Source organism: Babesia bigemina (genome assembly GCF_000981445.1).
Source record: "Babesia bigemina genome assembly Bbig001, chromosome : III".
In the NCBI taxonomy this organism is placed as follows: Eukaryota; Apicomplexa; class Aconoidasida; order Piroplasmida; family Babesiidae; genus Babesia; species Babesia bigemina.
The window spans coordinates 213,565-238,764 of NC_027218.1; the positions used below are offsets into that span (position 1 = coordinate 213,565).

A 25,200-nucleotide genomic window follows, 5' to 3' on the forward strand; every position below is an offset into this window, starting at 1 on the left:
GTATTAGCTAGAATTAAACTGGTTCAAATAAGATTTTATTTTGATATCTATATCTTGCGTTGTTGGCCAGAAGTCATGTATATGCGCGTCAGGCCTTAGCAGCAGTACGGAATCGCTGAGGTCAAACTGCCTCGTTAGAAGGGACCTTGTGAACGCCTCCAAAGTCGGTGTCGAACTGAATATATGTTTTGTAAGTACCTTCCTCGTTGGTTTCATTCTCTGGGCCATATTACCGATCAGCTGTTGCATGTAGGCAGTATTATTCAAGGTTGGGAACACGAAGTGCATTGAATCATCCAGTGTGTCGTGTCTATCACAATTTCGACTCGGCTCCGTCATTTCAATGTCCACCCCAATTCTATTGATTTCCGAACTTGTCATCACAAAAGGCTGATCGTTGATTTCGATGACGGCGCTTTCAGGGGCAACGGTGTGACCAACTTTCCACACACAGATATATGACAGGCTCTCATTTTGTGGGTCTAATTCAGACAGTAGTTCATGTAATTTGACACCCCTGGACAAGATGAATGAATGGTAGTAATTCCACCTACATTTGGGGGGAAAAAACCATCCAGCAGAAGTAAATAGATGGCTGTACAAAAGATGGTAGATCTACTGTTGAGAACTTGAACACTGCGGATTATGTTTAATACTAGTATACTTCTAACCCGAGTCTTGAAGTGTAGAGTAGACATAACAATGGGGAATCCTCCGTCCTTTCACAGAGGTTGGTTTATATTCACGATGAGACGTAGACACCGAAAGGCCACCCGTGCCTGATGCAAATTACACGGTGTTAATGATAGCTTACCTGTGTATGCATACGCCATATCTGAACCTGGGAACGCAAGGCCGAGAGTATCACCTTCAGCTAGTGCAGCGCCTGGTCCATTCCTAATGGAATGCATAACTTTTGGTGTAGAATATGCGTGCTTCATCTGCACACAGTTCAGAGCCATTTCAATTTTGTACTTACGGCAGTTTTCACAAAATCGAAAGCATTGCAGACAACTTTCGATGCCAGAGGTCCAATGGGTGGCAATAAACCCATGAGCGAATGCATGGTAGCATGGTCATAGTGAAGGTAACTGGCAAACTTGGAGCCATTTGCAATCTCTGCCAGACACACGTCTCTCGTGTACTGCGTCCATTGACATGAATTACACATGACGCTAACCTCTGCAACGGCACGCCTTTCACTGTCATACTCAAGTATTGACCTTTTCTCACTCTCCGATAGCTTTTGCCCTACAATATCAGACGTAGACGGAGGAGTATCCGATGTGCGCGCTACAAACTGATGTTATGATTCATAGTATTCCAACCTTTTAGAATTCTGCGGTAGAAGAGTCGCCCAAGTCTCCACGCCAAGTTGTATGTATCCGCTATTCCCATATTCATTCCCTGCCCACCCGCCGGTGCAACAATATGAGCAGCATCGCCAGCTACCATCACCCTGTAGCTGTCTGTGTCGACAAAAGATTTCGCTATCTCAGTAGATACGGTCCACTTTTTGATGTTCTGTTCGGTGTAAGGTAGCGGATTCGTTAACTTACAATGATGCGTATATCTGTTAGAGGCACTCCTACAGCTTCATTTATATGCGATATGCAAGTGGCTTCGTCGTACACAACCGGATCCTCCATTTCGGAGAAAAAGGGTAGCTGCACCACGAACTCCGCTGGTCTTCCACCCTGACAAACGAGTACGCTTACAGACTGCGAAAATGTTATCGATTTAAAAGGGCTGGATTTCCCATCGACTCTCAACATACCCTGGAAAATATGAAGTAAATCATGGCTGGGTTCGATTCTACGAGGCTTCCGAGGTGAGCTGAACTGAAGTAGATGCTCATAACATCCCTTAGAAGGTTGCTATCACTTCTGCTCGAAGTTGCATCGCAACGTTTGCCGTCTATATAACGCCTCACTTTGCTGTGAATGCCATCTGCGCCGACCACAAATGCGCTTCTGATGTGTATCTTTTTGTCGTCCTTTGTGGAGGTCAGCTCGGAGACCACACCCGACGACATGTCATCATCCACAAACCTGTCAAACCTAAGCCCCCCATCAATGAATGGAATGCCAGTATCCGTAAGTTCCTGATCACATGCCATACTATGAATGTCGACGGGAAGTATGGTAGGGCCCCGCACTTGTGATAGCTTTCGCAACTTTGCGTCATCGAATTTGCTCGTTTTCATCACATACTCGTACTGAGTTTTGACCCAGGATAAATATGCGTCATCTGAAGTTGCCGGAAAAGCGTGTGATCGTCGAAGTGCTATCGTCTTCAGAAGAAAAAGCAGCTTATGCTGCGGCATGTTGGTTATCCTACTTGGGCTTAGCTCTTCAAAGTATGTATCCTTATACGTGTAAGCATCTGCAACGTAATAAGGCGTATAATTACTAACTCTCACCTCTGAAATGATCGACAGTTCCGTACAGATTGAGATGTGGATCCGTGATGTGACGGCCATACTTAAAGTAGCGCCAACATTCCAGAGGCTCGCTCACAGACTCTATCGCTTTGTCGATATGTCCTAGCTGCCTCCAAACTGCATAATTTATGGAACAAAGTAGACTTAATGAGGCAACTTAGGTGGACGTCGAAACGCATTTTGGCAAATTGTCGGCTAACTAACCTTCCATCGAACGATTGCTGACATAGTGCGCTCGCGGATGGCGGCGAGGGAGCACATTGCGCTCCGCCAATACGCATGGTACCCCCAAACGAGAAAGAAGAAGTTGCAGAGTTACTCCTACAGGCCCCGCGCCTACTACCAGGACACATGTGTCTAATTTAGCGCTCGGCATAACTGAAATTAACCTTTGTTTCATATACCGGAGTCTTATCAGTACTTCACAGCCACGAATTCATAGCTGATAACATTTTGTACCATTTAACAAACTTCAGCAACACGGCAAGGCTGTGTTCAATGGCCTTATGAGTGCCGTAGATAGCACAAACCGAACAAAGCTCTGGTACCCAGCACAAACGATTATGCGATTTCAGACGGCGCAGATGTGATAAGGCAACAGATATTTGATATTTATTATAGAAACAATGAGATGTGTGAAGGGCGGCAACGCGTATGTGATTTCTCAGCAGTTGTCACGAATGTCACGTCGTTGGATTCCTCGGTGTTAAATTTGCATCGACTACGCCAACGTCCATCCGTCAAAACACATAAACTGGAAGGCCGAAATTCACCATGGACACGATGTACTAATCTCCGAGTTCTGTTCGTCAGGTGCAATATCTCAGGAAATGAAGAAGTGGTCTGTCGTATTCTATAACAGAGAATTAACACACATGTTTCTTATTTTGCGACTATCTGTGTTGAATAATGGCAAAGCATCTATGATAAAGCAATTGCGCCAAAGGCACTGCTGAATGCACCGCCCCCAACTGAAGTGATGTATCCGCTTTCCACTAGTTGTGAAATTATAAGTTAAGCGTGGCACTGCCCATATGATTCGCTTTCCGACATATACCACATGTGTATGGATGCGGTTGCTAACTAAATGCTCAAAATGAACTATAAATTTTTTTTTGAGCTATATGCGTAAGCTCGGCCTGAATGCCCGTTTCCTATTACGCTGACTGTGCCACCATGCCATTCGACATGAACAGTGATATTATCGACGATTAATTTCACGAAAACAAGCAAATACGAAAGGTATTGTGATAGAAAGTGTATAATTTCACGCGACAGCTGATGCCTTGCATTCCATTGGGTCAACTCTGCGCTCACCAACGTAAAGTAAAACCAAAGAGGCGGAGGTGGGGGAAACCGATGCACCTCCAAAAAGCGCATTGCTGGACCATGTTGACAAAGGGAAGGTTCATGTAATATACCTGATCAACTTTCGCTGAAACCGTCAACTTGACTATGTGCTGCAACACGCCACCAATAATAGCGCGCATAGTTTGGATACGCAGCACTTTTCCCCAGTAACCAATGAGATGCTAACAAATCAAGCGCTATGAACTCGAAGCAATAGAAACCCAGTTTCCAAGTAACCGGAACACAGCTGTTGACGCCAAATCACATTGCTCCACATTTCGCGGAAACAGGAGATGCCTAACATCAAAAATGCATTATACTCGATGACATTTTGGACAATCCGTACACGGGAACTTTGACAACACTATCGTCGTTCGGCGACCGTAATTGCGCCAAGCGCCGCCGTCGCGGCGAAAGGTGGTACGTGAGATTGCATAGTGCGTAGATCACACAACGATAAACAGGCCTCTGCCATCAACTGGTAATAGAAGAGGTGCACATAAAGCGATGACACATTTCTTTCGGTATACATGATCCGGTGAAGCAACCATGCTCCACAAAGAATCTGTATATAGAGGTTGAGATCACATATCAATACAAAACAGATGAAAGATTCCGCATTGTAAACCACAAACGCGAGTAACCAAACGTCTATATCGTTTCAGCGTATCGTGATGCGTCTGGATGGCCGCGCGATCGTGTAGGATTAGATACGACGCCCTCGATACGGCGAAACCAGTACGGAACACCTTACGTGTATCGAATGACAATATAGATAATAATTTTCAGTGTAATAGGCAATTCCGGTGGTAACTTGGCCCCCTGTCGCTGTGTTTGCTGATGCAAACATTCCACAGCCCCACGGCTCAGGTGTAACCAGGCTACCACATGTACTATTTCTGTGGTACTTCATACGGTCTCTCCTTACATTGAATATTAGAATCACCAATTAGTGGTTCTGTTTTTGCATATACGGTTACAGGTAAGTGAGAATGTCCATCATCTCCCATGCACTGAAATCGGCCATGTGTACGTGTGGTCTCTATTTACTGATTGCACTTTTGAGGTTGTTTGCGGCTGGTTATAATTGCCAATTGTTCTTTCGCGCTCTTGCACTGGCGGCATAGGCGGGGTGCAGTATATGCCGGTGATTAGAGACAGCGCAAGCTCGCACGTATGTGATGACCTGCTCCACGTGATCCCTATGCGTGCCCTAGCGACGTGTTTGAATCGTCGTGCACGCTATTGAGGTGTTATATATTTGTGGAGTTCTATTGCATGCCATTTGATTCAGTTCATAATTCGCAGGACTAAAATTTTTGCAAGATGTCTGACGAAGAGCCTACTGCGTTGGTTATCGACAATGGTTCCGGTAACGTGAAGGCTGGTGTCGCTGGTGATGATGCTCCTCGCTGTGTTTTCCCGAGCATCGTGGGTCGCCCTAAGAACCCGGCGCTCATGGTCGGTATGGACGAGAAGGACACCTACGTCGGAGATGAAGCTCAGGCCAAGCGTGGTATCCTCACCCTCAAGTACCCCATTGAGCACGGTATTGTGACCAACTGGGAAGACATGGAGAAGATCTGGCATCACACCTTCTACAACGAGCTCCGCATTGCACCTGAAGAGCACCCTGTTCTTTTGACCGAGGCCCCCATGAACCCCAAGGCCAACCGTGAAAAGATGACCACTATCATGTTCGAGACCCACAACGTTCCCGCCATGTACGTCGCCATCCAGGCCGTCCTTTCCCTGTACTCTTCCGGTCGTACCACTGGTATTGTGCTTGACTCCGGTGACGGTGTCACTCACACCGTCCCCATCTACGAGGGTTACGCTCTCCCCCACGCCATCATGCGTCTCGACTTGGCTGGACGTGACCTTACGGAGTTCATGCAGAAGATCTTGGCTGAGCGTGGATTTGCCTTCACCACCACCGCCGAGAAGGAAATTGTGCGTGACATCAAGGAGAAGCTTTGCTACATTGCTCTTGACTTCGAGGAGGAAATGAACTCTGCCGCTTCCTCCAGCGAGATCGAGAAGTCGTACGAGCTTCCTGACGGCAACATCATCACTGTCGGCAACGAGCGTTTCAGGTGCCCTGAGGTCCTCTTCCAGCCGTCCTTCATCGGCCAGGAGGCTGCCGGTATTCACACCACAACCTTCAACTCCATTGCCCGCTGTGACGTCGACATCCGCAAGGACCTTTACGCCAACGTGGTCCTTTCCGGAGGTACTACCATGTACGAGGGTATTGGCCAGCGTATGACCAAGGAGTTGAACGCCCTCGTTCCCAGCACCATGAAAATCAAGGTCGTTGCGCCACCGGAGAGAAAATACTCCGTGTGGATCGGTGGATCCATCCTTTCTTCCCTTTCCACCTTCCAGCAGATGTGGATCACCAAGGAGGAGTTCGACGAGTCCGGTCCTAACATTGTCCACAGGAAGTGCTTCTAAAACAGAACAACCGATTTGTGTTAAATGTGTCAATGTCATAGTTAGTTGAAAAATTAATTGCGTTAGTTGCGATCGGTGTTGCCAGGCGGCTGGTGGCAGTCTATGTCTTCAGCAGGTATTTTACAGAGTTCGCCAGCAGTGGGAAAATGAACGGGAATGCGTCGCACATCACCGATGCGAAGCCGTGCTCCGTAGACACGAAGTCCTTTGCGTACGTTTCGTCGTCACCCATGGCCTCAAGTGATTGCTTGAACGCTGTCCTGGCCAAGGCCAAAGCCTCAATATCCTTTATTGCCTTCCCATCGCAGGAGCCGCTGAGGAGGCAGCTTAGTGCCGCATGTGATTCCTAAATACTATTTACACAATTCGACAGGTAGCACGTACCTTAACGCTGTTTGCCGCTGCAGGGGAAACTCTTGTCATGAAGCTAATTGCTGACAACGGCTTCACAACTTTTTGAAGCGTGTCAACAGCCGCCTTCACATAGAGGTTGTAGAGTGAGGTTGCGATTTTTGGCACTTCGAAGCCATAAAAGGCTACAAGTCCTGGGGCGTGCGTCCTGACGCTGAAGGTGAGGCGCGGCGATTCAACCACGTAGTGACCGTCTTCCACAACCGTGATAGCTTCATCACCTTGCATAGTATCGGCGACCATTTCCGTTAAACTTGGTGGTAAATTGTGTAGCTTCCTTATATACGTGACCCACGACGCCGTTAGGGACCGGATATCATCGCCCGTCAGCTCATACCCCGCGGAACGATCACCTGCGGGATCGAGCAGCGAAATTACACCCAGGCCCTTTAACATGACAGATTCAGTTTCTCGTTTAAGGGCGCGATCGTAGAAGCGGAGCATTTTGTGAGGTGCGTGACAGACGAATGCGATAGAATGGCGATAAATTGAAGAATCTCTCGTTGGCACTTCCACGGTCGTAATGCGTTCGATGAAGTGGAAGAATTCCACATCTTGCTCCTGCAGGTCAACGATGTGCTCGCCTTTGAGCTTCATGACGCCTGTAAGGTTAGCGCCGGAAACAACACGGCTGTGGATGCTGATGTCGTAGAACAACGACATGACGTTGGCTATGGGATGAAAATACGGGTTGATGACATCCTCCTTTACATTCCAGCCTATCTTGCAGTCGTCGCTAGTTAGGACGAGATTCAAATCCAGCAATGGTGTCATGTTTGTCGACGGCATCCCTTCATAACTAAAAACGATGCTGTGGGTAAGATCGTAGATCCTTCTCCCCGTGTACAACGATCCAAATGCGGAGCTTGTGAGCGTGAACACCAAGGTTTTACCTCCATGCACAACCATTTCGAAGTCCCCTTTAAAGGGGGGTTCGGCGACGTACTTCAAAACAACTGTAAAGGGCCCTGAAATGTCCAGCATATCTGCAACGAATTAGTTTTACACAACAGACTGGACTGCGTACCATTGAAAGATTCAACTATTGCTGCATCCCCCGCGACTTTGCCGAAGTGCTCGTAACGGGCGAGGTCTAGCATTTCGGAAGATACGCCAGCTGCATCCAAACGTCGATAAAGCGCATCTGCCATTTTCCTCATTGCGGCCTGACCGCTGTCTTCGTAGAATATCTGACATCGTCGCACGAACGGCGCGGGAGACTTTCCTACAAAATCATCGACGTTGTAGCGCGTAAGAGAGACGCGGCCTCCACGAACGATGTAGTAATACACCGAATAAAATGCGGTCAGTACTGCGCCGAAGTATAACAACAGAAGCCGCTGCTGAGCTCTCATGTTGGTACGATCAACAAAACTTTACTACCAGGCCATGGCAGACACACCTACACATCTACACATACAACTGTTGCAACACACTTCCTATAAGTCTACATCAATGAAGTTAATTAGAGTATACGGTAATTGGCGTCTCTGTAAATATAATGTTCTCCGGACAATATAAATTAGCCACACCTGCAGACAGACGACGTCGACCCGCGTCATTCTTCACGATTGTGTTAACCCGTAATATACGTTGTCCGACATCAACTCAAATTGGAGGTGACGTATTGAGTACACAAAATTGAACATCATTCGTAGGATTCTACGTATTCCACGTAGCCTTCCTTTCACAGCAGTGAGTCTGCTATCGGCAGGTCGCGCTAAGCTCGGGAGAATTCGGAACAACCAAAGCGAGACAACAAATCGCATTATAAATCTGCAGGAGCATTCAACCGGATTTCAAAATGTCTAACTCAATAGACTTGACCGGCGACGCCGGTGTTGTCAAAACAATTCTACAAGAAGCACAGTCCGATGACTTGTGGGTTTGACCGTTTCCAATATACGTTTAACATTTCAACAGGCCAGAAAACGGCCACGAAGTCGAGGTGCATTACACTGGCAAGCTGGAATCTGGGATTGAATTCGATTCTTCCCGTAAGTATTTAATTCGAATTCCGTCATGATGGAATAATACAGATCGGCGCAGTTCTACATTCAAGTTTGTGTTGGGAGAGGGAAGCGTTATCAAAGGATGGGATGTGGGTGTAGCATCAATGAAAATTGGTGAAAAGTCTCTTTTCGTAATACAGCCTGAATATGGTTACGGAGATGCCGGTGCTGGATCAACAATACCACCAAAAGCAGTCCTACACGTGAGTCATACCTAAAATATGTTCCATAGCCTGTAGTTTGAAATTGAGCTCATCAACTCGCGCCCCAAGCCCAAAGATTGTAATGACATGACCACTGACGAAAGGATCCAGGAGGCTGCCAACTGTAAGGCTTTGGGGAACAGCCACTTTTTGAAGGGGAAATACAGGGCAGCCATTGACATGTACGATGATGCGTTGCGCTATCTTTCGGAAAGGGATGAGTGGTCCGAGGAGGCGGTTAAGGTTTCCGATGTGACCAAGCTGCAGTGCCACCTGAATCTGGCCAATTGTTTCCTGAAGACCGAAGAATACAACCGAGCGGAATACAACGCCACGGCAGCACTGGCTATTGAGCCGGAAAACGTCAAGGGGTTGTATCGCCGCGCGTTGGCACGAACAAAAATGGGATCGTTCGGCGAAGCACTTATCGACCTTACTCAGATTCTCAAGCGAGACAGCAAAAATGCCGACGCGGTGAATCTTTACAAGATAGCAAAGGTCAAACATCAGGAGCAGAATGAGCGATCGAAAAAGCAATACCAGAGCATATTTAAAAACATTACGTTGTATACCGAAAAATCTGGGATACGAAACCTGGACACGATGCCCAAGGTGTATTTGGACCTTGCGTTCGGCGATGAGCGCCGGCGACTCGTTATTGCGCTGTTTGAGGACACCGTGCCTCGAACCGCTAAGAACTTCAAGCAGCTGTGCGATGAGAACTCGGAGATTAACTACAAGGGCAACAAGTTCCACCGCCTAATCAAAGGTTTTATGATACAGGGTGGAGATGTGACGAAAGGTGACGGCACAGGAGGGATGAGCATCTATGGCGAACAGTTTGACGACGAGGCTTTTGTGGACCATCACACAGAACGCGGCCTGCTGAGCATGGCAAACTGCGGACCAAACACAAACAACTCACAGTTCTTCATTACATTCCGCGCCACACCGCACTTGAATGGCAAGCATGTAGTGTTCGGTAAAGTGGTGGAAGGAGAGGAAGCGCTCGACCTACTGGAGGAATTGGAAACTGGGCCAAACGATTGCCCCAAAGTTGACATTACAATCGAGCATTGCGGCACGTTGTAGATGCCGATGAGACCTTTTCTATATCCATGAAACCGTACTGCATTGGATCTACCTTAGATTTAGTCAGCTTTAGTGTACCTTGTCACTCTCTAGAAGATGTATATTGCTTGCTGAGGTCGGGTTCCAACGTAAAGTTGGTATCGAGCCTGCCAAGCTTCAAGATAGCTTGCTTTTTGCCCGCAATAGGCACTATAACCATGTGTCCGTGTGACCACGCGGTGGATACGTGAATGCCGAGTACATCACCAGGTTGCAGCAACCACTTCAGAGATTCTTCGTTTTTGTCCTCACTCCATCCGCTCCAGTCTGAGTCTTCTGCGAATTCCGACCCGATATTTCGAAGTTCGCCACGGACAAAGTTCATTGTCACACCCTCTGACTCCTTGACGGTGAACCCCTGACCAGCTCCCCTAAGTGCCCTGCTTCCACCGTCATTCTGCCAAATATTATCAACAGTAAGCACAACTGACTGATGGGAAAACGACTTGGTCGATAAGCTCTGCGTTGTGCCCAGCAGAGACACTAAGTGTGTTGAAGTTCTTGCTCACCAGATCCTGAAGGATTCCGTGAGGCACTGCAAGTTCTACCGAAGCAGTAGTATCAGCAAAGCGATAGTGATACCGGTGATCACGTATATGCGTCGCACTTTGGGGAGGATCGTCCAAAAGCTCAACGACAACGCCTTTAACAGCGGCACGCCGCGTACCGGGCCGAATATCGGCCAAAGGAACGAATTTTATGTCAACATCATTAAACGCATCACACATTGCGATTAAAAATTGTTCTACGCCACATACTACGTTATGTGTCCCATTAGCCGGCAGTCCCGCCATATGCCGCACCTTGACCATGAAAGAGGTACCGATATAGCTGCGCCACGGCGCCAGCGAGCCTATCGGAATCGGAGAAGACGTGCATATTGAAGGAAGTAGGCTCGTCCGCTGCTTCAATCATAATGAGTACCTTGAACCTGCTGCCACCCGTGCTCTTCTCATCTGGGCATCCACACTGGTGGAAGGACGCCAACATAAACATGCTGCCAGGCCGATCTTCAAGTTCGAAACTTGACAGATGGTTGTTCAATGTAACCAGCTGGGTTGCCCTGTCGAAGGGCACCGTGTTGCGTGCCAAAAAATAAGTCTTCGACTGCTGCCTCAACGTCTCAAGCACATTCAAATCTTCGAGAGGTTCGCAACGTAGAAAACTGGTTACGGGCAACGGGAGGAAAAGCGTATAATTCTTCTCAACACCCCCGGGTCCAATAAAAGTCGTCAGGGTTACCTTCGGAAGACCAATGAACGGGGCTAATGGGTACAGCTTGAAGTGAATATCCATGGAACTCATCGGCGCAATTTCCTTGGGCATTTCATCCATAGGCGATAATACCAGGTGGATGGAGAAGTGTTCGAAGTTCGAAAAATCGAATCTCAAATCATGCATCGTCTCAACACCTCGGTTCTCCAGAGTGAGGCGGCAATCTGCCACTATCCCAATTTCTTCTTCTTCGTCAAGCCGTTGTATTAATGACACTTCCAGATTACTGTCGTTGTAAATTCCTGAGTCACGGAACACAATGCTGTTGCGTATCCCCTCCAAATTTGAATTAGCATTGTCATACAGATCGTACTGATTGATATCATCATCAATTTCGAGTTCCTCATTGACGGAGTCAATATTGGAAACTTGATTCAGCGGCGCGTGATCAAGACGCGCATCTTCATTGGCGCACTGAACGTTGGTATTATCGGACTGCGTTGAAGAAAACTCGGCACCGTCGGTGTCTGCAGGACGGTGATCATGCACACCCGACGATTCACTAATGCAAGTGCCAAGCGTATCTTGATCTATTTGGCCCTCATGACTTTCAATGTTGCTACCATCTCGAACTACGTTAGTCTCGTTTGTTGATGAAGACATATCCTCGTTCGTGTTGTTCGTTTTGGGGACTTGTTTACCTTCGTTTTCCACCGCATCAGATTGAATAGAAGCTTTCTCCGAACCACTATCCACAGCCATATTTGCTTGGGCATACACCAATGTTGCACCTGTTGCAGGCGGTTCAGTAGCCCTTTCATTGGTATGAGATTCCTCATCTGGCGATTCTTGTGACTTTTGGACCTTCTCACCGACGGCTAACTTGTTGTTTGGGCAGTCGGTTACAATGTCATCGGACGTAACATTTAAGGGGGCGTTTAAAATTGCATCACTGTTCACAGATGTACTATGTTTATTTTTTTCGGCATTATCAGACTCCAATGATGCGAACTCATTGCTCAATACCGTTTTGTTATCTTTTTGATTGTGCACTTCCTGGGGTAATTCTTTGGCTGATGCGTTCTCATTTGCCAATATTTCGGCCGCCCAATGTTCCCGTGAGGCAACATCATTTAAGGCTGTCTTGAAAGAGTATGATGAAATACAGTCGTCCCTTGTTGCATCAGATGTTTCGTAAGCTTCCCTGCCTGTATGAAAACCACCCCCAAGGGAACTTTGGTCACCTTTCAATGCGCTGAATGTCATATTCAGCGCGGCAAGATCATGATACACCCCATCACCTGTAGAAGCGGCAGAGCAGCGGATTTCCAAGCTCTTTATATGATCGATCAGGGTGGTGACGTCGGCACGCATACGGCCATAGTCAGCGTCTATCATTTCATTCAAAAGGCTACTGCACTCCCCACGTAGAAAACCCAAATTGCTGACCAAATCCACTAGTTTGGCCTCGGATCTAGGTGACATAGTTGCTGGCTTTTGCTGTGTAGTTGGATCTGCGGGCACAGCCACTCCAAGTTCTTCCATCTCATCTTCTATATGAGATACACGGTACTCCAGTTCCTTCGCACGCGTTCGGTATGATTTTGAAGCAGCGGATTCAACAGCATCCCTGACAGAACTCGAGTACGATGACGTTCCAGGTAACCTGACGTTACTGATCGCGTTGCTCAGGGAGGCACAACCAGTTGCAAGTTGCTTGAGTCTTAAGCTGTTGCACTTGTGAAGTAAACATCTAACACCAAAAGGCAGCGACTGATGAAGAGTCAGGTCGAAAGCCTCAACCTTTGAAAGTGTCTCTATGACGCTGTTGGCATATTTTGCGCATTTTACAAGATGGGCCTTGTTGACACATTCTCCGAACAGGGTAAGCCGACCTTTACCATTATTGGCGCCTCCGAGGCGTGCTATAATGTTTAGGACGGGTGAACATGCGACTTTGTACGAGTTGTGGTCGTTAGAAAGTGCTACGATCACCACGAACTGCATGGCGTTAATCTTTCCAAGTGGAGACACCCCTTTATCCTTCAGGCTACGAGAACACAATTTCAGGGACTGCTTGATGTTCCGGTCGCTGCAAACATTAATCAGGTCGGATGCCAGGATCTTCGAAGCCTCACCCACGCAGTCAGACAGTATGGCCCCAAACTTCATTTCGAGTGTCTTTTTGTCGTAATGTATGGCATTCATGGAATGGGGAGACCGGTGGAACGTATACTGGAGGTGCTGCCATAGTGTTGCAAACAGATCAGTGCCTACAACCGCATCCATCATGTCAAGGCGTTAAACATGAACTTTATTGCCAATCAACGTCTACCTAACTGCTGGGTGCAATACTCACATATACATTTTATAACACTGTTTTGCTGGTGTATCGTACGTTTTGTTATCCGTGGAAGGCTTTTGCTTGGCAAAGCGGTAAACGGATTCAGCTGCCTTATCAGGTGACACACGAAGCTTAAACAATAAAAATTATGTATGACAGTTTATAGCCATGAACTGTCTTCGGTTATTTTGAAAAGATTATTTGCCCCCGGAGATACAACGTGCTATGTTTACCAGCGGGCAACGCTTTGCACTCCAGTTGTCCCAGAGCACCTGCGCCATTAGCAAGCACGATAATAGCTGACAGCGGAATTAAGATATAGATTGTATCAAATAAAACGGACTTAGTGTGCCGTTATAATCCTGTTGTGTGCAACATCCAGTACTCCCTTGGTTACCTCAACTCACAGGCGCTTATTTGTGTTATTCAACAGTGCTAGGTCATTCGCATTGGTTACATATAACCAAGACTTTTTACCCTTAAACACACTACCAGAGCCGTGTGTTTGATGTAGCGTCGCAGTATTTTTCGCCGCAGTGGCATTTTCAGATGTGGACGCCCATAATAGATTCTACTCTTGCTGGCAACGAGAAGGTGCTTTTTCTAAAGCGGTCCCATTATATGTGATGCCCATGTGTGAATAAAGAGATTGCTGCCGCCTGTGCATCACGGCAGCGCAACTGTCATCTAAAATGATAAACGTGCCCATTATCACGGTGATGGTCTCCATTAACACAGAAAATATGCGCGTGTATCAGCAGTAGTCAATAGATGGCGAGCATTTTTCGGAAAAGCAACTTTGAACGTGATCGTGTACAGCCTTAATCCTACCACACATCTCTACCTAACTGATTCCGGAAGGGTTGTAAACCGTGATGTGCACAGCGTTTACCTCAGTTAATTGTCATGATTTCACATGGGCGTATTATAATAGGATACTTTTACCAGATTTAGCTTCTGGCGCCCTTTGTAGGCGCGACTGAAGGGATATGTGTATCCGCCAGCTCTATATCCACGCATATCAGGGGGCTGAATAGAAGGCTAAGTAATCCTCCGGCTCTAGCCGGATAGCGGAATCCCCGCTGAAAGAATTACAATGGTCAGGCTATTCCCGGGGTTCTTGAAAAAAATCATTGTACATAAGGGCACATCGCCGGATCCTGACGGATGCAAAAGAGATTCGACTAGCGAAGCAGCCGCCTCATATGTTGGACGATACTCAATAGAAAGTGGCGCTTCAGTGAACGAATCAAGGACAACAGCTGAGCAGGGGGGTTCTTGCACCGTGGCAACAGAGGAAGGCGTTGCCAAAGGCGATCTATTACAACGCGGCATCACATCCAATATCGCAACAATCGCGCTCGGTGAGTGGGGATATCCACTGTATGAGGACTGTCGTGACGATTCCTTCTTCTCGGGGAAGTATTTTACAGGCTTTCTACGCAACTACGTCACCAGCAGTGACCCGCTGGAGGACTTCATATCTGCTTCGAGGACTAAACTCATACCTAAGGTTGAAGAATCAGATTTTGCCGAATATATTCGTCAAATTTCGGTGTTTTATGCAACTATGAATGAAGATGCCCCTAGTGGCGACGGCGCTGAGGGTGCTGATCGCCAAGCAGCGCCATCAGAAGTGCATGTGCCCAGGGAGTATTATAGTGAAGGATATGTGTTGTCTAAGAATGACGTATTTAAAGAGGAAGTCGAACGTATACCGGAGATCATGACAACGTTGGAGGCACAACTCGATGCTGTTAATTGCGAACTGCAGGAAATGCTAGAAAGGCGCTACGTACACGTTCACGAGGCGTGCACAAGCGTAGAAGAGCTACACAATCGGTTTCTAGATGTCACCAAACAAATTAATCGAATACGAATGGATCTGGAGGGTGAAACTACCAAGGGTACTATCATGAAAAGCTTATCAACCGCGCCAATCAAAAAAGAAGAGTTGGATGCCATTCTTCAGAAAGGTATATCACGCAAGAAAGAACTGCAGACAATGCTGGAATATTTGCAAATGTTCAGGGCTATCATAGCGCTGCCGGAATATATACAGGGTATCGCAGACTCCAATGGCATTGCAGTCGCAAACTTCCTCAGTCAATCCGTAGTGAATTATCTGTGCGATAACTTGGGAAAGTTTAAGCTCGCGCATTCTGTAGCCGGCGTAGTCAGCGAATCTATACTCAACATCCAGCGTGTCGCCGAGACTAAATTTATTAATATTGCGTTAGTTGCCCTGATAGACCTCAGGGATACGTCGGACATGAAGAGTTCGATTGATTCGTTAAAAACGATGCTCGACCAAATGCATCAACCGTTAATCGCACTGACAAATGCCTCGATGTTGAGGGATGCGATGGAAACCTTAACTCTGGCGTGCAAGGGTGCTAAAGCGGCCATCGGTTACGAAAAATACGATACCTGGACCGAGCTTGCGAAATCTTTTGAGGGGCATAAATCTAGGCTTCTGTCATACTTCTTTTTATCGCAAGTTTGGGGGTGCATGGTTTTGCGGCGCATGCTGTGCGTGGAGAGGATGCGACAAGACAAAACCCTTTCGATGGAATCCACCGAATCCGTGAAATTGGCTGAAAAAGTACTATCCGTGGTACAAGATCGTATGTCATCGACTAATCCTGTTGGTAACATGACTACAGTATCAACTATTTCTGCATTAGTCAGTAAAACGGTGGTGTTACCGCCTATGTGCATGAATGACATTGACTACTGGTCAATTTACCAATCAGGGATTCGCACAGATTCTAATTTAAACAAAACAAAAGGTTCGGACTCTATTGACGCTGATATAAGCGATGTTTTGGCTGCTTACGTTGCATCCATAAAACACATCGTCGACACGGCGTCAAAAAATTCGTTCGATGATTTTGCGAATCACGTGGTATTGACGTCCAACTTCAAGGCGGAATTTGATGTTAGCGAGTTTATAAACTTTGTGGAGAGTTGTAAGGCTTTAAAAACACAGTATGAACGACTCCAGGTTGACATAAAGGCCATGTACCTTTTTCCTTCTATGATTCTGAGAACTTTAGACAACGAGTGGCGTTCCGACAAACATTCAAAAATGGTTTTGAGTCCTGGGATAACGGCCATTAAATCTATATTACCGGATGAAGATCGTGACATCACGTATGAATTCCGGGCAATAGTGGACCGAGTCATCAAGTCGCTCGGTGTATCATGCCTAGAGGTGCTTAAATCGAATAACGTAACGTGTGTGCAATCTGCGCTGGCGGAAGAAATTTGGGATGCGCCTTATGCTCACAGCTACTCCACTGCCGATGGTGAAGTGCCATTTTTGTTGATGAAATCATGTGCAAGTATCGACGAAAGGCTTAACCTATATTTACTACTTGCGGAGGCCTTGCCGTGCACAGGAGAGTGCGCATCACAGGATTGTACACAGCTCATCGAGGTATATCATTCAATGATCGATGCAGAGGTGTCGATGCTGCACTTCCAAGAGGCAGACATAGACAGTTCTACCATGCGCAAGGCATGCCTTATAGCTGAAGCTTTGAGGTATTTCTCACACAGGATAACCGATGTCGTTAAAAACACGATAAATGCTATGTCAGCTGCGGTTGTAGCACATGCGTATGAGCCAAATGCGTGCCCAGCAGATTTGGATGCTAAGCGCAAAGGTCTCCATGAAGCAGCAGGGCAATGTTCCGACAATTTGAAATCATTGAGCCGTAGAATGCTTGAAACAATTTCAAACGAAATCGGTAGTAAGATGGCGCGTCAAATGAATTTCTGGGTTTTACAGCCCTCGGATTCCTGCTACGATGACAAAGCACTGCATGACATGATACAAATTGTACAAAATAGTGTTGATATAGTGTCAAAAGTGCTAATGGACGTCGCAGATGTTCAATTTGTATTTGCGAATGCCTTTAAGCAGCTTCATACAGTCATACCTGTTGAAGATATAAATGAGCAACTGAAGGAAGACTTTCGCGATAGTTGCGCCGAGTTAATAACCAGACTCTCACACAACACCTGTATAAAACTGGAGATATTCTCATTAGCAGACACACTCTCTAATGAACTATTCAGCTAAGGCGCAACTGGTGGTTATAATAATCTACGGAAAGGTATATACGCCCATTTCATGTGTCATGACAGTAGTGCATGGATTTATCTGTTATATATTGTATCACGCATAGTGTGTTTAAATCGGTGTGATTGCATTTAAATTGACAGTACTATGGGACACTATATGACATTAATCCTTTTACAAAGAGCCTCATGGGATACCAGTGCACCCTTGTGAGTAGGCACTCATTCCAACATTGCGAACACTAATAAGCTGCCTTTACATCTTTTCTACGCTGTACACGAAGTTGCTTATTAGGTAGATTGGTTAGCATCTTTACAACAATGGGCTGTAGACACGACAATGGAGGATTACACATCAACATATGATTAACAAACTTAATGAAAGAATAACTCCTTGGCTACATGAATAAACAAAACGCCCATTAAATGGGACTAGCGGCGTCCAAGTTCGCCACTGTAGGTGCACCAGGACACTGGAAGTTGCCTGTGGCGGCAGCAGTAGAGATTTGGGGACGCTTATTATGATATTTTTTGGTATTCCAGGCATGCAACAAACCCATGTTGATGTCAACCCCTGGTATTCCGTATACTCCCCTGCTGCCCATGTAGAATTTGCGAGGTTTTACAGGTTTAACGTATTGTACACGTGGCTTCACTGACGCGGCCTTCACGTCCTTTACAGGTTCCTCAACCTTTACTTCGTCTACAGTTTCTTCAGCCTCTACTTCGTCTACTGTTTCTTCAGCCTCTACTTCGTCTACAGTTTCTTCAGCCTCTACTTCGTCTACTGTTTCTTCAGCCTCTACTTCGTCTACTGTTTCTTCAGCCTCTACTTCGTCTACTGTTTCTTCAGCCTCTACTTCGTCTACTGTTTCTTCAGCCTCTATGTCATTTACAGTCTCCTCAGCTTTTAAGGCATTTACAGATTCTGCGGCGTTTACGGGTTCTATAATTTCTTCAACGTCTGCAGATACCTCAGTTTCCATATCTTCTACAGCTTCCTCATTCTCCGATCCCTGCGTAATCCAGAAGTCGGCGAGTTCCATGAGCGTGTCCAACTCTTCTATACCTATACCGCTCAACGCATTTACGACGTCTGAACGACTTAAGCTAGAGCTGCATTCCGGCTTAGCATAACGCAAAGCGTTCAATAAATCTCCTAAGTTCTTCTTCGCCTTGGATGGAAACAACCTAAAATCATCAGCGTCAGTCGCATCCCACAAAGACATCAACCCTGCATATAGCATCGGCGTGATTCCCACGAAGACAGCTGCGCAATCTGCCGGTTTCTGGGTACATGAATTACTCCATGTTGCTCCTGAACTGTAAGCAGACATATATTTGCCGGGAATTTTTACTTCTGCCAAGAACTTATCACAACCTTTCACAGATTTGGCTATTCTCTCCACAATATTTTCAGCAGTGATACCCCAGGTCTTTATGCCATTATCATCATCGTCCTCATCGATGGGATGAGAAAACGTTGAGAAGAAATCGCGTTTTTTATGAGTAGGCGTATTGAATCTATCCAATATCATTTTTACTGCCCGCCGGTCTTTAAGCCCCTCTTGTTCCAAGAACTCTTTAGTAATAAGTTTAAGCTTCTGGAAGGCTGGAATGTCGTCATAACAAACTGAGTTGTCTCTGAGAAAATTCAAAACTGCGTCACTAATAGCCGCCAAGTTCTTTTCAGCATCAGATCCCTTCAGCGCTACCAGCCAGTCAATACCCTCCCTGAAATTGCGGGGAAGCTCGGTCAACGAGTTGAATACCATTTTGAAATGAGTCTTTAAATTAGCCGACTTCTATAAACGCGTTAAATTTTTGTCTATCTACAGGCTGGTTTGCAAACAGCTCTGTCTTTATGGCGGATTAGCAGAACAGTGAGGTTGCCTTCAAGTGAATATTCGCCTCAAAGCAATATACAAACCTCTCTGCAAACAAAACAGGTAGAAGTTGGAGGAACTATAACAACCAATCTGCGCTGTCTAATACAGATCCACGCCATTAACGTGACATGCAATACGCAGCACGCGAGTCATTGGGGAGGTACATTTTAGACAGGAATGGCATATGCTGAGCCTCGTGATGTTAGCACAATAATCGGCGTGTGCTGATGCTTAAAATGATATGATGGGTTGCGAGCAGCATGTCGCAGAGCCTACAACGTCTTGCGGGGATTGATCGTTACCAAAACGTGACTCATATAATACGGAATGAAAACACTCCTTGTGCAGTTTTGCGCAATTAGCCTAGTTCTTTTAAGCTTGATGATGTAGCGTCGACTTTTGCCGCGAGTGCTTCCTAGAGCCTAGCAATGGCGAATGGCGATGTATTGGTTCACTTTCCTCTCGATACAGTTATTCCTCCGGTCTTGATAGCGGTTTGCTTTAGAATGCAGCGCACTGACAAATATGGTACTATTATCTGTACCCGTATCATATTGTGTGTACGTATGTCGTACGATACGTCGGTTTTGGACTACTACTATGGTTCGTGAACTTGCATTATAACTTTAATGTACAGATGCTTCGTCCCAAACATGTTAACTACTGGCCTGTGTATCCTATGGCCCTTAGTAATCCGTTATTTGGTCGCAGGGTCGATATTGGCGGTTCTGAGCTGCGCGTGACTCAATCCTGTCAGCGATTCCTTATCTCTATATGAGCGACTTCGAACTTAACGGGAAGGAACTATACCACCTGTTCCCATTGTTACTTTGACGTTATTTATGCGTACTGAGACTGTCAAACAAACACATGCCGGCAAACATATATCGGAATAACTATCACTAATAATGTGTGTTGTAACCTAGGATGCCGAGCTCGGTCTTCATGCTACGCTGGGTGACCTAGTGTACGATGTTATAAGCGTACATATCGATTGATGATCGACTGTTTTAGTCGTTATTGTGACATTACTACTCTACCATGGCGACCGTATGTCACTGCTATGAATCTCACACCGGTTAAACTCTTTGGATCATCTACCCCCTTAATCCCACATTAGTTTCCCACACAACTCTATAAATTGACGCGAATGTTCGCCTATATATGTTACATTACAATGTCTTCATTATGTTAACGTGGGAATACGCATTATAAGAGTGTCATCTCTACTGCCAATAAGTTGGGCTCCTTATTGAGCTGAGGGTTACCGAAAGTGGTTCCTAGCCATATCATACCGACAACATATCTCAAAGATTCATCATGTTTCTGGCACTTCATACCTGATTGTGAATCACACTCCGTTTTCCCAGCACCCATCCCAGCAAGCTGTAGGCTGCCGCTGCGTAGGGCGGGCACGGGTAACTGTGATTTAGTAATTACCAATATAAGTCACTTCAGCCTTATGAATAGTTATGATGTGAAGTGATGTGAACACGCAGTGAGCAAATGAACTGCTTTATGGTTTAATTTTTCTCCAACAGTGTAGGGTGGCCAAGTGCTCACACGGTAGTTGGTTGATTTAATTGGTGGAGTTACTGAGGAACAATGACCATTGCCGCATTAAACCTTTTGTTGAGTATTTCGGGCATAGTCTGAATTTTAGGTTGTTATGATATCACCAACGCAAAACCTTGCACCTTCCCGAAGTGTGCCGGACATACGCTATTTGTCTTATGAGACGTGACATCAAATCCCATTACTGGCACGACGTGTTGTGGCCAACACAAAACTATAGGCATGTATTACAACACTAAAATACGATGCGAACACAGCACCGACAACTACCAAAATCTAACCAAGTACTATGCAGCCACTGGAGACACAAATCAGCAAATCGAACAACATGAATTATGACAATTAAACTCTGTCATTGACAACAAGATGTACTACATCTGAGCTACCCATTACTTGGCGTAGTAGTTCTCGATTTGGATGGTGGATAGAACGACACCCTTGATGGTCACGCAGCGGCACTCCAACTGCGGGGTCTGGCGCAGAGTCTCGTATGGTCCAATGAGTTCGCTGTTGAACTTCAAGATGACGAAGTGGTTGAAACGTGATGCTACTAAAGACTGGCTGAATTCGATTACGTCCTTCACCTCACCATCGACATAGACCTGGTTAAAGCAGTTGGACGGGTGTAAGACGTATGGCGGTGCGCAGAACGCCGCTTCCTTAGCAGCCTTCACATGGCATGTCTATACGCACTCTGTTCTGGTAAAATATGCCCAATTGATGCCCCATCTTAGTTATTTCTTCAGTTAATGGCATCGTTGTGTTCAACGGAAGCGTATCTTCTTGGTAATCCCTATAATGATAAATGTTATGCTGCAAAACATCGCTTAAAACCAGATGCCGAGGACCGCAGATAAATATCATACAGTTATCAGTGAGCCCATCATCCCGTTTTTTTTGGTACATAATGTCAGTTCGAGGAACAAAGGACTCCAACCATGTGAAGAGATTTTTGTCTTCGGTACCCATCATTTCCGAAATGGCAATGGATCGAAGGTTGCCAGTTTCTTCAACGCACGTGTTTAGAGGGCTGCAACTTTGTGAAGTTGGTTAAAGCCGCCATACATAATCGGTATCATTGACGTGGCGGCGGCATATTACAGCTCCGTTGAGAAAGTCCTCTAGACATTTGTGACACGCAACGAACGCATTTCAGCTGAGCAAGCAATTTGGGCTGTCAAAATAACAACGAAATGCAACTTTGCTTATATTAGAAGACAACATTATTCCGCAGAATGCGCAAATAGGACTTATTGCAAGTTCGGTCATTGTTATAATTTTCCATTTTATCGAGAAATACCAAAATATGACACAAAAAAAAGCATTTTATGTTTATATGAAATTAAACAAGATTTTTATAATTTCTATTTAATTTTTTGTTGGTAAAATGATACCCAGCGGGAGTCCCATGGCCCCAGCTACCTGTCATCGGAAAAGTTTTAAACATCTGCAACCTCGATAATAAGTAAATAAGGTTGATAGGTTCCCTAATTACTATAATGGTTTCAAGGATGTTAAGAACCTAATTGTTCTTAAAAAATGAATATTTAGATTTACTCCCTCAACCTGAACAGTAGTATCCTCTCATATGACCGACAACTAAAATTGACTGAAGTCTCATCGCAGGGATACCACGATCGTACTACACCGAACTCCCGACCAAGATCTAATAATAGCGTGTCTGCACGCCTGACAAAGGATCGGAAAAGTTAAGGGTTCAAACAACAGACGAGATTCAAGGCGGGGACCTATATTGAGAAACGTAGTAAACAAAGACGCTTGCAGTCAAACTGTATGGGTACTATCATGAATTATATCAGTAGAGCTCGGCTACTGAACGGCATATAATCAGCAACAAATTTCGATAGCATGTTCGTAATGGACTGATGAGCCGCAAAAAAAAGTATTAGCTGAGCGTTGTAACCTGGCGCACAATACGAAATCAAACAAAGAGATCTAAAACAGACAATGATAGCGCATTACTTAAAAACTAGTCCACCAAGCGGTGTATCCATGTTTCGTAGTCATTTAACTTCGGTAAACCTCACAAACACAATCGAGCATTCTCTTCTACTGAAGCAGAAGATCAGATTGAACCACTTCAATGTATTAACACATTAAAGGCAGTTATATTACATGGCAATAGTGGATGTTTTAAAATCGGTTGTCTATCGGGATACATTGTTTACTTCCACAGTTTCGTGAAGCTGATATTTTTGTCAGCATCTTTCTTCATGACTTTTGCCACCGCCATGAGAAAATCTTCCTGTGTCACGTGAACCCTACGTTCTCTGAGTGCGAACATGCCTGCCTCCGTACAAACGGCCTTAACTTCGGCTCCACTGACATTGACCATTTCTCGAGCGATCATCTCTAAGTCAATGCCCCTCACCAGATTCATTCGCCTGCTGTGGATGGCAAGAATTTGCGCCCGTGCCTCGGCGTTCGGGTTGGGGAATTCTATCTTGCGGTCTATCCTCCCAGGCCTGAGTAATGCCTCGTCCAATATATCAATGCGATTGGTGCACATGATAACCTTGATATTTTGGTAAGGCTCAAAACCGTCCAACTGGTTAAGCAATTCAAGCATTGTTCGCTGCACCTCCGAGTCGCCATGACCGCTATCCGTCCTCTGAGATCCTATGGAATCGATCTCATCCATGAAAATAATCGACGGCGCATGCGCCCGCGCCATAACGAAAAGTTCTCTGACCATCCGACTACCCTCTCCGATGTATTTCTGAACAAGTTCTGATCCACTAACCCTTATGAATGTGCAGTCCGTGTGGTGCGCTACTGCCCTCGCCAAAAGCGTCTTCCCGGTTCCTGAACAATGTTTATGGTGCATGAGTGCGGCGCTTACCTGGCGGCCCGTATAGTAGCACCCCCTTGGGCTGCGATATGCCGAGTGATTCGAATATTTCGGGGTGTTTTATCGGAAGTTCTATTACTTCTTTGACTTCTTTTACCTGCTGCTCTAAGCCTCCCACCATCTCGTAGGTGGAATCTGGAACCTTCTCTACTTTCATTAGCGCAACCAATGGGTCAACCTTGGTCGGGAGTATCTTGTGTAATTTGTAAGAATCGCTCATGAGAGCGACGCGTGTGCTCGGTGTGCACTTGGAAATGTCAATGTCCTTGCTGACATCAACAACATATTTTCCCTCGAGACTAATTTTGACGAGCACTTTATCCTGGCACATTTGCTTGACTACCTCACCCACGAAGCTTCCAGATTCGAGGAGACCATGAAGTTCATCCTTAAGTTCTCTCACTTTTGCATTTAGCTCGTTCCTCTGCGCAACTAGCCTACGCCGAGTCTGTTCCTTCCGGTGGAGAAGCGCTTCACAATCCTCAATACGATACCGATAATAATGTATAAGCCCATTTTCAGCCTCATGGCTTTGAATATCATCACTTTGAACCCCTGTAGCGGCCATGTTGCTAAAGGGTATTATTTTCTTGCCAAAAACACACAATAGAACACTATATAGGGCGCTCCGTTCGGTTGTTGCACTGACGAATAGGATTAGCAATCTGCATGACTTTTAGTGAACTATCTGCCACCAAACGACAACATACACAGCACACCTCCCTCTGTTTGCTTCGCTGTGCTTTGGATGGTAAGACAGCCACAGAAAACAGGCGTTTACACAAAATAAACCACCACGAAGTATTTGTTGTTTAAAATCTGTATCAAATAAGCAGTGTTACGCCCATCGTTCCAATGGCCTTATAGCGCGCTGTTATCGTAACATATATGTACTTTTGTTACATCCATATCAAGACAGCACGACAAATGTAGGAACAAGACCGCACATATAAACAAATGGTGGATAAATTGGTCTACTGTGCGATTATCCGTTGATGTGTAGGAGGAAGATTGCTTATGTCCCCATTTGGTTCCGCGGTGTTGCATCAAGGACTCCCTCGACACGTTCGTGGATTCTTCCTATGAGACGTCTTAATTCTTATATTTGTTTCTTAGATTGCACATGGTTTAGTGCGACGGGTGTGTCATTTCGGTCTAACAGATGCGACTCTGTCTCCCTCAAGTTGAAGTGTATAACAGGGCTATTTT

General features: G+C 45.8%; 11 protein-coding genes across 11 annotated transcripts; 3 read left to right on the forward strand and 8 right to left on the reverse strand.

Moving 5' to 3' along the window:
- Positions 1-3: 3 nt before the first annotated feature.
- On the reverse strand, positions 4-911 carry BBBOND_0300740 (hypothetical protein, conserved; the record flags this gene model as incomplete). The annotated part of the gene is made up of 4 exons (XM_012912901.1): positions 4-517; positions 555-636; positions 672-779; positions 815-911. The coding sequence occupies 4 exons, from the start codon at positions 909-911 to the stop codon at positions 4-6; spliced, it is 801 nt and encodes a 266-aa protein (XP_012768355.1).
- A 41-nt stretch (positions 912-952) lies between these two features.
- Positions 953-2,819, reverse strand: BBBOND_0300750 (FAD binding domain containing protein, putative; the record flags this gene model as incomplete). Its single annotated transcript, XM_012912902.1, has 6 exons — positions 953-1,293; positions 1,329-1,524; positions 1,560-1,697; positions 1,778-2,385; positions 2,423-2,560; positions 2,648-2,819. The coding sequence occupies 6 exons, from the start codon at positions 2,817-2,819 to the stop codon at positions 953-955; spliced, it is 1,593 nt and encodes a 530-aa protein (XP_012768356.1).
- A 2,300-nt stretch (positions 2,820-5,119) lies between these two features.
- Positions 5,120-6,250, forward strand: BBBOND_0300760 (actin, putative; the record flags this gene model as incomplete). Its single annotated transcript, XM_012912903.1, has 1 exon — positions 5,120-6,250. One exon carries the CDS (start codon positions 5,120-5,122, stop codon positions 6,248-6,250), a length of 1,131 nt encoding a protein of 376 aa, XP_012768357.1.
- Positions 6,251-6,350: 100 nt separating this feature from the next.
- On the reverse strand, positions 6,351-8,016 carry BBBOND_0300770 (membrane protein, putative; the record flags this gene model as incomplete). Its single annotated transcript, XM_012912904.1, has 3 exons — positions 6,351-6,536; positions 6,614-7,647; positions 7,689-8,016. 3 exons carry the CDS (start codon positions 8,014-8,016, stop codon positions 6,351-6,353), a joined length of 1,548 nt encoding a protein of 515 aa, XP_012768358.1.
- Positions 8,017-8,465: 449 nt separating this feature from the next.
- BBBOND_0300780 (peptidylprolyl isomerase, putative) lies at positions 8,466-9,968 on the forward strand (the record flags this gene model as incomplete). The annotated part of the gene is made up of 4 exons (XM_012912905.1): positions 8,466-8,542; positions 8,585-8,662; positions 8,711-8,876; positions 8,913-9,968. The coding sequence occupies 4 exons, from the start codon at positions 8,466-8,468 to the stop codon at positions 9,966-9,968; spliced, it is 1,377 nt and encodes a 458-aa protein (XP_012768359.1).
- Positions 9,969-10,050: 82 nt separating this feature from the next.
- Positions 10,051-10,735, reverse strand: BBBOND_0300790 (hypothetical protein, conserved; the record flags this gene model as incomplete). The annotated part of the gene is made up of 2 exons (XM_012912906.1): positions 10,051-10,404; positions 10,439-10,735. 2 exons carry the CDS (start codon positions 10,733-10,735, stop codon positions 10,051-10,053), a joined length of 651 nt encoding a protein of 216 aa, XP_012768360.1.
- A 46-nt stretch (positions 10,736-10,781) lies between these two features.
- On the reverse strand, positions 10,782-13,511 carry BBBOND_0300800 (hypothetical protein, conserved; the record flags this gene model as incomplete). The annotated part of the gene is made up of 1 exon (XM_012912907.1): positions 10,782-13,511. One exon carries the CDS (start codon positions 13,509-13,511, stop codon positions 10,782-10,784), a length of 2,730 nt encoding a protein of 909 aa, XP_012768361.1.
- Positions 13,512-14,662: 1,151 nt separating this feature from the next.
- BBBOND_0300810 (TelA-like protein) lies at positions 14,663-17,656 on the forward strand (the record flags this gene model as incomplete). The annotated part of the gene is made up of 1 exon (XM_012912908.1): positions 14,663-17,656. One exon carries the CDS (start codon positions 14,663-14,665, stop codon positions 17,654-17,656), a length of 2,994 nt encoding a protein of 997 aa, XP_012768362.1.
- Positions 17,657-18,077: 421 nt separating this feature from the next.
- Positions 18,078-19,430, reverse strand: BBBOND_0300820 (Probable serine/threonine-protein kinase kinX; the record flags this gene model as incomplete). The annotated part of the gene is made up of 1 exon (XM_012912909.1): positions 18,078-19,430. The coding sequence occupies one exon, from the start codon at positions 19,428-19,430 to the stop codon at positions 18,078-18,080; it is 1,353 nt and encodes a 450-aa protein (XP_012768363.1).
- A 2,078-nt stretch (positions 19,431-21,508) lies between these two features.
- BBBOND_0300830 (hypothetical protein) lies at positions 21,509-22,091 on the reverse strand (the record flags this gene model as incomplete). Its single annotated transcript, XM_012912910.1, is given in 2 exon segments — positions 21,509-21,802; positions 21,813-22,091. The coding sequence occupies 2 exon segments, from the start codon at positions 22,089-22,091 to the stop codon at positions 21,509-21,511; spliced, it is 573 nt and encodes a 190-aa protein (XP_012768364.1).
- A 1,213-nt stretch (positions 22,092-23,304) lies between these two features.
- On the reverse strand, positions 23,305-24,559 carry BBBOND_0300840 (tat-binding protein-like protein, putative; the record flags this gene model as incomplete). Its single annotated transcript, XM_012912911.1, has 2 exons — positions 23,305-23,945; positions 23,983-24,559. 2 exons carry the CDS (start codon positions 24,557-24,559, stop codon positions 23,305-23,307), a joined length of 1,218 nt encoding a protein of 405 aa, XP_012768365.1.
- Positions 24,560-25,200: the final 641 nt, after the last annotated feature.